The 15144-nt window shown below is 42.3% G+C and overlaps 1 protein-coding gene across 3 annotated transcripts in view; it reads right to left on the bottom strand.

Annotated features, from left to right (window-relative positions):
* Positions 1 to 408: 408 nt before the first annotated feature.
* Positions 409 to 15144, bottom strand: part of septin5a (septin 5a) — a 150530-nt gene continuing 135794 nt past the window's right edge. For all 3 annotated transcript variants that reach the window (XM_078226859.1, XM_078226860.1, XM_078226858.1), the window contains 3 exons: positions 12831 to 12966; positions 6891 to 6993; positions 409 to 3768 (listed from right to left, as the gene is read on the bottom strand). In XM_078226859.1, the coding sequence (XP_078082985.1) occupies positions 3712 to 3768; positions 6891 to 6993; positions 12831 to 12966 (296 nt within the window). In that variant the 3' untranslated portion in view covers positions 409 to 3711. The remainder of the gene's footprint in view (positions 3769 to 6890; positions 6994 to 12830; positions 12967 to 15144) is intronic.

The following is a 15144-nucleotide window of genomic DNA, read 5'->3' as shown; positions in this document are numbered from 1 at the left end:
TGGGACACTAAGGGGCAATTTTCCATGGCCAATCCACCTAACCTTCACATCTTTGGACTGTGGGGGAGGAAACCAGATCACCCGGATAACACTAGCAGACGCAGGGGGAATGTGCAACCTCCACACAGACAGTGTACCTTTAATACTGCAATTCCACAGTGCATGATTCTATCAGTTGCCCATGTTTTTGAGATTCAGCTTAGACTGTATCCACAAATCTAATAGTAAAGTTGAAATTGTAACAGAATTTCACTTGTGTCTTTAGGTATGAAACAGCATTAAATTTTAAAATATAAGGCTGCTTAATGTAAACTGATTGCTAGATGATGCCATCATGATTGTGACCATTATAAATGGCTTCTCTTAATACTTATTGTAAAATCAGTAACATGTTACAACAACTGAGTTCCAGATTCAATTTGATTTACTATTGTCACATCTGTTAGTATACAGTGAAAAGTATTGTTTCTTGAGCACTATACAAAGCATACTGTACATAGAGAAGGAAAGGAGACAATACAGAATAAAATGTTACACCATACCTAGGGTATAGAGAAAGATCAACTTAATACAAGGTTGGTCCATTCAAAAATCTGATGGCAGCAGGGAAGAAGCTGTTCTTGTGTCGGTTGGTACATGTCCTCAGACTTCTGTATCTTTTTCCCGACGGAAGGAGGTGGAAGAGAGTATGTCTGGGTTGCGTGTGGTCCTTGATTATGCTGGGTGCTTTTCTGAGGAAGTGGGAAGTATAGACACAGTCAATGGATGGGTGGATGGTTTGCATGATGGACTGGGTTTCGTTCACGACCCTTTGTAGATTTTGGCAGTCTTAGACGAGCAGTAGCCATACCAAGCTGTGATACAACCAGAAAGAATGCTTTCTATGGTGGATCTGTAAAGGTTAGTGAGAGCCACAACAGACAAACCAAATTTCCTTAGCCTCCTGAAAAAGTAGAGGCGTTGGTGGACTTTCTTAACTATAGCGTCAGCATTGCAGGAGCAGGAGAGGTTATTGATGATCTGGACACCTAGAAATTTGAAGCTCTCAACTAGTTCCACTTCATCACGATTGATGTAGACAGCGGCATGTCCTCCACTATGCTTCCTGAAGCCAATGACTATCTCCTCCATTTTGTTGACATTGAGGGAGAGATTATTGTTGTTGCACCAGTTCACCAGATTCTCTATCTCTTTGCTGTACTCCGTCTCATCATCAATGATACGGAGGTACAGAATCAGATTAATGTGATTAAACTAACTGAAGTATGGGCTGACAAATTTGGTCTTTGACTGAGTAACTTGATGCACAATCAATAACATTATGAAGTTTTGCCTTTATTTTTGTCTTGAGACACTGAGGCACCTCCGGGGTTTCATGCCCTGGCGGTGTCTAGGGGGTACATCCTGATGCTTAGCTTTGAAATTGTGATCAGCCCAGCGGTTAGTGTCACATATGGCTTTCATTACAAACACATCTTGCCTCCCCCGCTACTTGCTGATGACACAATCAATTAGATGTCACTACATGGAATGGGGGCACATCCAAGGCATCTTGTTGTGAATAGGAAGATGGAGAACTGTGTTGGTGATTAACAGCTCATGTTCAACCCTGCAGCAAGGGAAACCATTGCTGTTATAATTGCCAGCACCAGTTCTTACGATGACCCCCACTTCATTATCTGCCTAGCAATCTGCACCAACTCTTGCTTGGGAGTCTCCAAGAATGATTAGCTTGTCTTTATTTGCACCATATCAATGTTCAGATCAAAGATCACAATCAAGAGGGGGAAGGCAATAACTAATACACTCTATCAGAGGAGAATCATTTTCCTTTACAGTGCATTCATGCTCCAACAGAAAGAGTTTTGCATTCTGGTTAGTAGTGAACATAGAGCCTGAATCTCGAGTCAAAGCCTTACCTGAAGGCAATTGTCTCACTTTCCAGTTGGTTTTAGCCTTAACACGCAATTCAAATGACAAACGGTAAGTTTTTTTTTGTATTAAAGAAAAAATTTGCATTTATTGCAAGTTCCCTCCCATAAATGCAATTAATCCTAGAGCCCTTTCATCTAATAGAAAGTGTTCTTGGAATGTAATCTCTGTAGCATGTCCAATGCAAACACCACATGAATTGTTCTGTTGCAGTAGCTTCAGCAAGGTCATCCTCAGAACCCCTTGGAAATGATTCAAACAGAGGTTTCTCGCCATTTATAACATTTCCTCGTGACTTCTGCTGAAGCTTCAAAGGGAAATATGGAGAAGTCCTGCATAATTTCAGGGCCCTTGTATCTGGAAAACACTAAGTTTGATTTATCTTGATAAACATCTCAATGGACTAGAGTCAGAGGCCATGCGCAGAGCAAAGAAACACTCAACAGACACCGACCTGACAGAGTTTTCAGTGAAAAGCACAAAACCTAAGCTGAACAGCAAATAACGCATTTTCAATCTTATGCTAAAATGTGGTTCAGTAACAATCCGGTCAGAGCACAATAATAGGAGCAGGCCATGGGCAAGTTCTGAACCATCCCTGAGCTTTGTCCAATTCTGATCCAGGGAAGTGCTTTGTCCAGTCTCGTACTGTAAATTTGTTAGGAGATTATTTAGACACATAGAAACATAGAAGATAAGAGCAGGAGGATGCCATTGGGCCCTTCGAACCTGCTCCACTATTCATTACGATCATGGCTGATCATCCAACTCAATAGCCTAATCCTGCTTTTCCCCATAACCTTTGATCCCATTCACCTCAAGTGCTATATCTATCCACCTCTTGAATACATTCAATGTTTTGGCATCAATTACTTCCTGTGGTAATGAATTCCACAGGCTCACAACTCTTTGGGTGACAAAATGTCTCCTCACCTCTGTCTTAAATGTTCTACCCTGAATCCTCAGATGTGACCCCTGGTTCTGGACTTCCCCATCATTGGGAATATCCTCCCTGCATCTACCCTGTCTAGTACTGTTAGAATTTTGTAAGTTTCTATGAGATCCCCCCTCATTTGTCTGATCTCCAGCGAAAACAATCCTAACCGAGTCAGTCTTTCCTCATACATCAGTCCCGCCATTCCTGAAATCAGCCTGATAAACCTCCGTTGCACTCTCTTGAGAGCAAAAACATCCTTCCTCAAAAGAGAGACCAAAACTGCACACAATACTCTAGGTGTGGCCTCACCAAGGCCCTGTATAATTGCAACAACAGATTGGGCTGAACTCAAGAGGAAAAACTTAAAAGGTCACTTTAGTAATTTCTCTGGGAATTTCCCAGAGCAACACCACAATCCGCTCAGAAAAATCGAGGATTGTGTGACAGAATACAAACCAAATAATGCACCAACACCTTTAAATAAAACCCACTACCTAAAGTCAGACCAATTTGAAAACATTTATTAGTAAAGAGTATTTTCCACATAAGCATTCCAATGCAGATATGTCGCTGAATGGCTTTCAATTGTACTGACAAGATATTAAATACAAACCCAAACAAACAAGCAGGATATGTAAATGATATGGTGGCACTAGACAGAGTAGGCCAGACACATGGTCACCCTTAAGCTGTCTCTAGAGTATAACAGAAAACACGGAACACATTCTGTACAGTGCATTTCCCCCAGAGGCGTGGCCTGTGCCTTGTCCAGCCTTCTTCATTCCTATTGGATTTGGCTGAAGAGGTGAGTACTTGTTCTTCACTCAGTGTCAGTCCGTCACTCACTGGTCCTGCATTTGCTGTTGCATTCGTTGCAACATTTCTTGCATTCTCCGCAGCTGTAGAAAGAAAGCCCAAATTCTTGTCAGCTATTGGTATACATCAGTGACAAGCAGTAGCCATACTCTCTACACTACTGAATGTTGCAGACCAATGCTTACATATTAATAGTCATCCATCCCAGGTTTATCTAAACACCCATATTTAGATCATGAATAATCCAGATAGTTGTGCGCATATTCATTAAATGTTACATAGAAAATAGGAGCAGAAGTAGGCCATTCGGCCCTTCAAGCCTGCTCCACCATTCAATATGACCTTGGCTGATCCTCTATCTCAACACCATACTCCTACCTTCTCCCCATACTTTTGACACTTTGAGACTAGAAATCTATCTATGTCCTTCTTAAATATATTCAGTGACTTAGCCTCCACGGCGTTCTGTGGTAGAGAATTCCAGAGGTTCACTTCTGAGTGCAGAAGTTACACCTTATCTCAGTCCTAAATGGACTGTATCCTGAGACTATGACCCCGTGTTCTAGGCCCTGAGCCAGAGGAAACAACATCTCTGCATCCAGTATGTCCAGTACTGTCAGAAATTTATACGTTTCAATGAGATCTCCTTTCGCTCTTCTAAATTTGAGTGAATACAGGCCCAGTCGAGCTAATTTCTCCTATTATGGCACTCAGGAATCAATCTGGTGAACTTTGCTGCACTCCCTCAATGATAAGTATATCCTTTCTTAGATAAGGAGACCAAAACTGCTCCAGGTGTGATCTCACCAAGGCCCTTTGCAGCTGCAGTGAGACATCCTTGCCCCTGAACTCCAGTCCTCTTGCAGTGAAGGCCAACCTACCATTTGCATTCCTAACTGCTTGCTGAACCTGCATACTTGATTTCAGCGGCTAGTGTACAAGGACACCCAAGTCCCTTTATACGTCAACATTTCCCAATCTATTACCAGTTAAGTAAAACTCTGCCATTCTACAACATGAAAATATATTCATTTACTATGGAAATTGGCACTTGTCATGATGAAACCTTTCTATGTCAGTGGTTAGCAGTTTGGCTACTTGGTCAATTCAGAAATGAGGGCATGGATTTTTGACTTGCTGCCCAAACCTAAAACTGACATTGTGAATTGGCCACCTGTTATAGGAACTGCGGAGTTTTAATTTCTAATGATTATATTGGAAATCAAAATTGGGGAGCATCTATTCAGGTAGCCAGTTTGCAGTGCCAGTTCAACATACAGACATCAAGTCGAAAGTATAGTACTTTGTGTTAGGAAAACAATTTTATTTTAAGGGATTTATATTTATATTGGTAAACGTTTCGAAATAAGATATGGTTTTAAGTGAGTTTAATTTAATATTTCTGTGCCTGGAAGGGTAAAACCTATAGTTAGATTCATGCCGGACAAAGGTGCTTGTATGTGTAGGGATAGGTTAAGTTCTATTTTTAAGTTCTATTGTGCTTAGAGAGGACTACAGCGTGAAGAATAAATAAAAGGCATAAGCAAATGGATGTTGCTTAGCAACTAGCGGCCCTATTAAGGGGGAAAAAGTTTTAGTTTTAGCTTGATATTTGCAGTTGGATATAGGACACTGGGGAGTGAACCTCTCCCACCTATGCCAGAAGAAGCTGGACAAGACAAGGTCATTTCAAAGATGTAAGCTTCTTAAGGAGCAAGTTAAAGTCCAGCTAACTAGGGAACTGGAACAGAAAGAATGCTAAAATGACTGAAATTAGGAGAATAGAGACCAAGCTATTGTTCAGAAGAGTTCAAGGAAGAGTAAACAAAGTGTTTGAAGTTGAAGAGACAATTGCAGTAACCAGATTTAAAATGGGACCGCTAACTTCAGAGGTAACTCAAACATCTGACATCATCTTAATAGAATTGAGGAAACAAGAGTTAAAGCAATTGTGAACAGTTTGTACAGCAGTCCGGACAATGAAATCCTAAAGGGGCAGCTTTGTTTAAAAGTGCAATTTGGAAAACCTGGACAGCACGAATTGAAAGCATTATTGTGAACAAATATTTTAAAGCTTGTTTTTTTTTGTGAGTGGAGTTTAAAAACTCTCATATGACAATCATGTGGGGATGATTTCTCCTAAATCATTTAGGAGAAATCCACACACATTGAGGTTCAGAGTGGAGAGTATATTTGATTATAGCCATCTTGTATAGTAAAGGGATGTTGTATTAAGGAGTTATAGTTTAAGGCTTTGTAATGCGTGTTAATCTTAAAATCTGCGTGTATTTGATAAGCTATGGGGGAGGGGGGGGGAGTAAAAATGTTCTTGTTGATAAAATGAATTAGTGGTCCTGTGACCCTGTTCCTCCATGTTTTATAAAAAAATGTACAAGTTCAGTCTTTTGAGCCAGGGTTCCATTCCAGAATCTTCCTATCCAGTTTTATCATCAACTGGGATTGTAACACGGTGGCACAGTGGTTAACACTGCTGCCTCATGGCACCAGGGACCCAGGTTCAATTCCAGCCTTGGGTAATTGTGTGAAGTTTGCATCTTCTCCCTGTGTCTATGTGGGTTTCCTCCAGGTGTTCCAGTTTCCTCCCACAACTTAACCACTGGTTAGGTGGATTGGCCATGCTAAATTGCTCCTTAGTGTCAGGGAGATTAGTAGGGTAAATATTTAGGAGTACGGGGATAGGGCCTGGGTAGGATTGCGGTTGGTGCAGGCTCAATGGGCTGAAAGGCCTTTTTCTGCACTGTAGGGATTCTATGACCATAATTTGGTATTCAGCCAAACCACACATACAAAGCCTATGACTGCTCAGGGAGACTTGAGATAGATAATAAATTTGCATTGTTAGCATTAGCCAAGTCTTGAAAATGAATAAATCTCAAAAAATGATCACAGATAATAGGTAATGCCCGTCAATTGGGAATGTGTTAATTGTATTGCTAATCACTGAGTGATACAATGTGCCTTCTCATATGATTTGAAAATGATCACAAGATGGCATCTTTCAGAAACAATTCAATACAAAAACATCAGGCAAAAGGATGGTCAACAACTGGATAAAAGGCTGAAATCACAACACTGAAATGAACATTTACTGATGAGTCCATTCGCACATATGGTCAGCACCAGACATCTCATGGTTGCAGACTATTCAACCACATAACATGGCATGCACTTCCCAGATGCCCACCTCTTCATCCTTCATTTTGATGAGTTTCTCTGTCTCTGCATCTGGGGTTGGCACAGGTAGTAAGGGGAGTGGACTTTCTGCTCGGTTGTCCTGGGTCAATTTACTGTGAAGTTAAAGAAAGAAAAATTCAGTAGCTTTAGTCTGATCACTTTGAGATGAACTAAGGCCCAATTTCAAAACAACATATTAAGATGAATAAAGAAATTTAGGCTTTGACATTTCTGAGTTCCAGTCATAGGCATGAAAACAAATCAAGTCTCCAAAGAAATCTGCAAACCGCTTAAAATGTCTGCTGTGATTGTTCTCCAAGGTTCTGCCAACTTCCCACCAGAGTTACAATGGGTGCACAAAAGAAACCCCAGAGAATGTCAGACATTGTCAATTTCTATCTATGATGGAAAAGAACAGGCTTTCAATCAATAACATCCTGTAAGAGGTTCTCCAACCATGTTAAAGAACATAAGAAATAGGAGCAGGAGTAGGCCATCTAGCCCCTCGAGCCTGCCCCGTCATTCAATAAGATCATGGCTGATCTGAAGTGGATCAGTTCCACTTACCCGCCTGATCACTATAACCCCTAATTCCCTTACCGATCAGGAATCCATCTATCCGTGATTTAAACATATTCAACGAGGTAGCCTCCACCACTTCAGTGGGCAGAGAATTCCAGAGATTCACCACCCTCTGAGAGAAGAAGTTCCTCCTCAACTCTGTCCTAAACTGACCCCCCTTTATTTTGAGGCTGTGCCCTCTAGTTCTAGTTTCCTTTCTAAGTGGAAAGAATCTCTCCATCTCTACCCTATCCAGCCCCTTCATTATCTTATATGTATCTATAAGATCCCCCCTAAGCCTTCTAAATTCCAACGAATACAAACCCAATCTGCTCAGTCTCTCCTCATAATCACCATCCCTCATCTCTGGTATCAACCTGGTGAACCTTCTCTGCACTCCCTCCAAGGCCAATATATCCTTCCGCAAATAAGGGGACAAATATTGCACACAGTATTTCAGCTGCGGCCTCACCAATGCCCTGTACAGACGCAGCAAGACATCTCTGCTTTTATATTCTATCCCCCTTGCGATATAGGCCAACATCCCATTTGCCTTCTTGATCACCTGTTGCACCTGCAGACTGGGTTTTTGCGTCTCATGCACAAGGGCCCCCAGGTCCCTTTGCACAGTAGTATGTTGTAATTTTTTTCCATTTAGATAATAATCCAATTTGCTATTATTTCTTCCAAAGTGAATAACCTCGCATTTGTTAACTCCATCTGCCAGATCATCATAGAAATCATAGAAACCCTACAGTGCAGAAGGAGGCCATTCGGCCCATCGAGTCTGCACCAACCACAATCCCACCCAGGCCCTACCCCACATATTTACCCGCTAACCTACGCATCTCAGGACTCTAAGGGGCAATTTTTAACCTGGCCAATCAACCTAACCCGCACATCTTTGGACTGTGGGAGGAAACCGGAGCACCTGGAGGAAACCCACGCAGACACGAGGAGAATGTGCAAACTCCACACAGACAGTGACCCGAGCCGGGAATCGAACCCGAGACCCTGGAGCTGTGAAGCAGCAGTGCTAACCACTGTGCTATCGTGCCGCCCACTCACTCAGCCTGTCCAAATCTCTCTGCAGACTATGTTGACAAATGATCGATGGAAACCTTGGAGAAATGGTGTAAGTGGCTGTTACATCAGAGGTAGTATGAACTTCCATTGAGAGTCTATCCATTCAGTGCCTAACACTGTTAATACTGTTAGAGGGCTGCATGCTTTAAATGGTCTTTGCTCAGTTCAATGCAATTGGCCAAGTCATCCGAATAGTTCTGCAATTGACTTTACATTGATGGAATCTCAACAACGTGACGTAGATTTTGATCTAATTTAACAGAAGAAAGTAAATGCAAAATAAATTTACATTGCATAGATCTATATATAGATATAACTACATAAAATATAAATGGAATAGAATTATGACTTTCTACATCATAGTCACTGCCAGTGTCTCAATTGTGTAATGAGGCAATTGATAAAGCTGTCAGAATGCTTGAATACATAGTCAAGACAATGGAAAGTTAATTTATTGAGGTTCTGCTCAGGTTCTCCAACATACTGGTCAGATTGCACTTGAAGAATTGTATCCAGTTCTAGCTGCCACAATGCCAGAGGGATATGGAACTTTTAGCATTAAGAGTCTTAAGCCAGAATAGGATGCCAGTGTAAAGTGCATGAAACATGAGGAAAGATTTAATTACCAAATGTTCTGGATTGCATGGAAGATGGTTAAAGGAAGCTCCGGGAGATGAATAAACTATTAAGCATCTTAGGCCTGGTAAACACTGAATATGACTCTATAATTTGGCAGATTAATTGGACCCAACATTACAAGTATAACTTGGTGAATATAACTAGGTGGCATGGTGGCACAGTGGTTAGCACTGCTGCCTCACAGTGCCAGGGACCAGGGTTCAATTCCGGCCTCGGGTCACTGTCAGTGTTGAGTTTGCCCATTCTCCCACTGTCTGCGTGCTCTAGGTGCTCCAGTTTCCTCCCACAGTCCAAAGATGTGCGGGTTAGGTGGATTGGCCATGCTAAATTGACCCGAGTGTTAGGGGGATTAGCAGGGTGAATGTGTGGGTTATGGGAATAGGGCCTGGGTGGGATTGTGGTTGGTACAGACTCAATGGGCCTAATGACCTCTTTCTGTACTGTAGGGAATCTGTGAAGTCAAATGGCATAAGTTCAGAAGTGCTTAAAAATGAAGTGTGCAATATAATCAGAATAATGGAAAGCAAAGCCACAGAGCTGGAATTTCCATGGTTCTCTGATCTGACATCACTTTTGCAGGAAATGTCTGGACATCCTGGAGAAATAATGCTAATAGAGTCATAGAGGTTTACAGCATGGAAACAGGCCCTTCGGCCTAACTTGTCCATGCCGCCCTTTTTTTTTAAAACCCCTAAACTAATCCCAATTGCCCGCATTTGGCCCATATCCCTCTAAACCCATCGTACCCATGTAACTATCTAAATGCTTTTTAAAAGATAAAATTGTACCCGCCTCTACTACTACCTCTGGCAGCTTGTTCCAGACACTCACCACGGTCTGTGTGAAACAATTGCCCCTCCCCTCTCACCTTAAACCTATACCCTCTAGTTTTAGACTCCCCTACCTTTGGGAAAAGATATTGACTACCTACCTTGTCTATGCCCCTCATTATTTTATAGACCTCTAAAAGGTCACCCCTCAGCCTCCTATGCTCCATAGAAAAAAGACCCCGTCTATTCAGCCTCTCCTTATAACTCAATCCATCAAGTCCCGGTAGCATCCTTGTAAATCTTTTCTGCACTCTTTCTAGTTTAATAATATCTTTTCTATAATAGGGTGACCAGAACTGCACACAGTATTCCAAGTGTGGGGCTTACCAATGTCTTGTACAACTTCAACAAGACGTCCCAACTCCTAGATTCAATGTTCTGACCCATGAAACCAAGCATGCTGAATGCCTTCTTCACCACTCTGTCCACCTGTGACTCCACTTTCAAGGAGTTATGAACATGTACCCCTAGATCTCTTTGTTCTGTAACTCTCCCCAACGCCCTACCATTAATTGAGTAAGTCCTGCCCTGGTTCAATCTACCAAAATGCATTACCTCGCATTTGTCCAAATTAAACTCCATCTGCCATTCGTCAGTCCACTGGCCCAATTGACCAAGATCCTGCTGCAATTGGAGATAACCTTCATCACTGTCCACCATGCCACCAATCTTGCTGTCATCTGCAAACTTATAAACCATGCCCCCTATATTCTCATCCAAATCATTAATATAAATGACAAATAACAGTGGTCCCAGCACTGATCCCTGAGGCACACCGCTGGTCACAGGCCTCCAGTTTGAAAAACAACTCTCTACAACCACCCTCTGGCTTCTGAAAGAAGCCAATTTTGTATCCATTTAGATACCTCACCCTGGATCCCGTGAGATTTAACTTTATGCAACAACCTACCATGCGGTACCTTGTCAATGGCCTTGCTAAAGTCCATGTAGACAACATCAATTGCACTGCCCTCATCTACCTTCTTGGTTACCCCTTCAAAAAACTCAATTAAATTTGTGAGACACGATATTCCACTCACAAAGCCATGCTGACTGTCACTAATCAGTTCTTGCATCTCTAAATGCCTGTAGATCCTGTCTCTCAAAATACCTTCCAACAATTTACCCACCACAGATGTGAGGCTAACTGGCCTGTAGTTCCCAGGCTTTTCCCTGCAGCCCTTTTTAAACAAAGGCACAACATTTTCCACTCTCCAATCTTCAGGCACCTCACCCATGACTATCAATGATTCAAATATCTCGGCTAGGGGACCCACAATTTCCTCCCTAGCCTCCCACACGTCCTGGGACATACCTCATCAGGTCCCGCAGATTTATCTACCTTGATGCACTTTAAGACTTCCAGCACCTCCTTCTCTGTAATATGTACACTCCTCAAGACATCAATATTTAATTCCCCAAGTTCCCCAACATCCATGCTTTTCTCAACAGTAATTACTGATGAGAAATATTCATTTAGGATCTCACCCATCTCTTGTGGATCCGCACATAGATTACCTTGTTAATCCTTAAGAGGCTCTACTCTGTCCCTTGTTACTCTTTTGCCCTTTATGTATTTGAAGAAGCTCCTTTGCCTTTTCTGCCAAAACAATTTTGAGTCCCCTTTTTGCCCTCCTGATTTCTCTTTTAACTCTACTCCTACACCCCCTATACTCTTCAAGAGATTCACGTGATCCCAGATGCCTATGCACGTCATGTGCCTCTTTCTTCTTGACCAAGGCCTCAATATGCCGAGTCATCAAGGGTTCCCGACTTCTGCCTTGCCCTTCACTCTAAGAGGAATGTGTTTACCCTGAACCCTGGTTAACACACTTTTGAAAGCATGCCACTTGCCAGACGTCCCTTTTCCTTCCCACAGACTCCCCCAATTAACTTTTGAAAGTTCCTGCCTGATACCATCAAAATTGGCCTTGCCCCAATTTAGAATATTAACTTTTGGGACAAACCTATCATTCTCCATAGCTATCTTAAAACTAATAGAATTATGGTCACTGGTCCCAAAGTGATCCCTCACTAACACTTCTGTCACCTGCCCTTCCTTATTTCCCAAGAGGAGGTCAAGTTTTGCCCCCTCTCTAGTCAGGCCATCCACATACTGAATGAGAAATTCCTCCTGAATACACTCAACAAATTTCTTTCCATCCAACCACGGATGGCCATAATGACCATGTTCATAATTTCTCCAGGAACTCTACTGAATTATGCCTATGTTATGGCTGCTAGGCTGGGAGAGCTGAAATACTGAAGTGACAGTTTATAATGGGCTGAATGGCCTCCTTGCTTTTTTGAAATATATAATTACAAAATAAACCGATTCCACCGTGAGAATTTGTTCCCCTCAAAGATATGGGCCCTAAAATGTAATGAGTAATCAATTTGTAATGCTGAACATGACTTGCATAATTGCATCCACTTCTACACAGAGGCCACAGGACCTTTGCCATCATGTTACTATTGCAACAGAGATGAGGATTGAGCGCTTTTAGCCAATTGCAGCTCATTAGCCACCAGTCAATAGTGACACACAAACTGTCCAACAACAAATATCCCTTAGATTTGCTTTCCCTCATAATGATCATTTTTGGCACCTTTCGACAATGAATTGTTTCCAAGATCTGCAACACAGCAGAGTGATGTCAACAGTTACCTGGGAGATGGGATGCCTGCGTCCCTCAATCAGGCCTGTGTACTGATGGTGGAATATGCTTTGCCACCACACTGCCTGCAATAGCACTCATTCAAAGGATAATGCTCAGTTGTCAGATCGAGTTTCCTACAAGAAGGTGAGTGCAAGAAAGATAAAAAAAACAGACCTGGTCATCTCCTGAATGCACCTGGCTCTGAAATTTTCATAGTGAATGTCCCAGGTCACATCCTTCAGGTCCTGCATGTGTGTTCGGATCAGCATGTTCCTCAGTTTTACGAAGTCACAATGTGCCTGATTCTCCACTGTCAACATAAAACAAAAATTAAACCTTCACTGATTGCTTGCATTCCCAAGCTAGTTGTTGTGTGTGCATGCATTCACTCTTCCTTTGGAGAATATGAGAAGAAATGGAAGGATTAGCAAACCACAACCTGGATGTACCATTCACGATAGTAATTTTCTACCAGCTCAGGGAGGCGATGGCATAGTGATATTACCGCTAGACTATTAATCCAGAAACTCAGCTAATGTTCTGGGGACCCAGGTTCGAATCCCACCACAGCAGATGTCGAAATTTGAATTCAATAAAAAAAATCTGAATTATGAATCTATTGATGACCATGAAACTATTGTCAATCGTCAGAAAAACACATCTGGTTCACTAATGTCCTTTAGGGAAGGAAATCTGCAGTCCTTACCTGGTTTGGCCTACATGTGACTCCAGAGCCACAGCAATGTGGGTGACTCTTAACTGCCCACGGGCAGCTAGGGGTCGACAATAAATGCTGGCCAGCCAGCGACATCCATGTCCCACAAATGAATTTTTAAAAATTATAAGGTGGTTAATCCTATGACGGTGCCACAGCTCATTTAGTTCAAATATCCCTCTGGATTTCAAGGGTGAATTCAGAGCTGGAGTGAGGTTTCACTCAACTATGCAGGTTTCTTTAGCGCAATTCATCTGTGTTGAGGTAGGCCTGAAGCAAAGGCACCTGCAATACACATGATTATATTCAACTTCATTCTAGCCATGTACGATACTAATCAAAATGGAGTATAACAGTTTGAGAAGCATCATGGGGTTAGCTAGCTAACTGACTTGACCACCTTCCTACAGCTATTGAGTCATTAAAGACAAAGTCATGGGCCATTCAACTTGCGTAGCAGGGCCTCTTGTATCAGCACACAGGCAAATGCTTTGTGAGACTGCTAGCAGTACAGAGAAGTCAGAGATAAGAATGTCCTGAGAGATTCATTTTGGAGGTTCAGGGACCATTAACATGTGCCGGGTAAATGCCGTGGGATGGTCCAGAACTGTCCATGAGCTGATCACACAGCCTCGGTACTAATTTCATTGGACCTATATGTAATATACATGTCATCTATAACCATTATGATTGGATTGTGACCAGCCGGGATGGGCTGAGTAACTGTTGAGAAATTGATGATTTGCGCACGGTCAGCCCCTGTGGTTTCTCCCCGCTGGTGTAACTCAAACTGTTTGTCGATTGAATCAGGTTTGAGTGTTGAATGATTCTTCCGAGTGTCCCTTAGTGTCCCAGGATGTGTAGGTTACGTGGATTAGCCATGGGAAATGTGTGGGGTTACAGGGATAAGGTGGAGGAGAGGACCTGGTTAAGATACTCTGCCAGATAGTCAGTGCAGACTCGATGGGCCGAATAGCCTCTTCTGCACAGTAGGGATTCAATGACTCTATGAGTTCATTCTCCCTAACAATCTGAAATCAGCACAGCCAGCAAAATAATGTGCAAGTTTGAGCACAGATTTCCTTCATCTGCTAGTTTGTGGAAAAATATTACACCAGATTAAACCTGCCTTGCTTATTGAACTGGTCACACCCTGCGAGTGAATTAATCACCAATCAGAGCTTCCACTAATTCCACTTGTTTGCAGCCTTCTGTAGGGTGGCACGGTAGCAAGCATTGCCTCACACCACCAGGGACCCAGGTTCAATTCTGGCCTCGAGTCACTGTCTGTGTGGAGTTTGCACATTCCCCCTGTGTCTGTGTGGGTTTCCTCCGGGTGCTCCGGTTTCCTCCCACAGTCTAAAGATGTGCGGGTTACAATGATTGGCCATGCTAAATTGACCCTAGTATCAGCGGATTAGCAGGGTAAATATGTGGGGTTATAGGAATAGGGCCTGGGTAGGATTGTAGTCGGTGCAGACTCGAAGGGCCAAATGGCCTCCTTCTGTACTGTGGGGATTCTATGAAAACCTAAACTGGCTCTTTTGGCCACAAGGGCATTAATAGGCATGATTTAAAATTCTGAATGTATTTTTATCCGAATTTACTGAGAAGCTGACTATTTTGCCACAATATAACGACAGTGATTCTGTATGTTTTTAAAAATCATTTTCAGTCATTTAAAATCAGGTTATTCCCAGCAAATTACCATTGACTAAAAATGATTCACTTTTGTGACAAACATTTTCAGCTGCATTATTCAAACTGCGCCAA

This window comes from Mustelus asterias, chromosome 13 (assembly GCF_964213995.1).
Source record: "Mustelus asterias chromosome 13, sMusAst1.hap1.1, whole genome shotgun sequence".
Classification (NCBI taxonomy): domain Eukaryota; kingdom Metazoa; phylum Chordata; class Chondrichthyes; order Carcharhiniformes; family Triakidae; genus Mustelus; species Mustelus asterias.
This window is presented reverse-complemented; position numbering and strand designations above follow the sequence as displayed.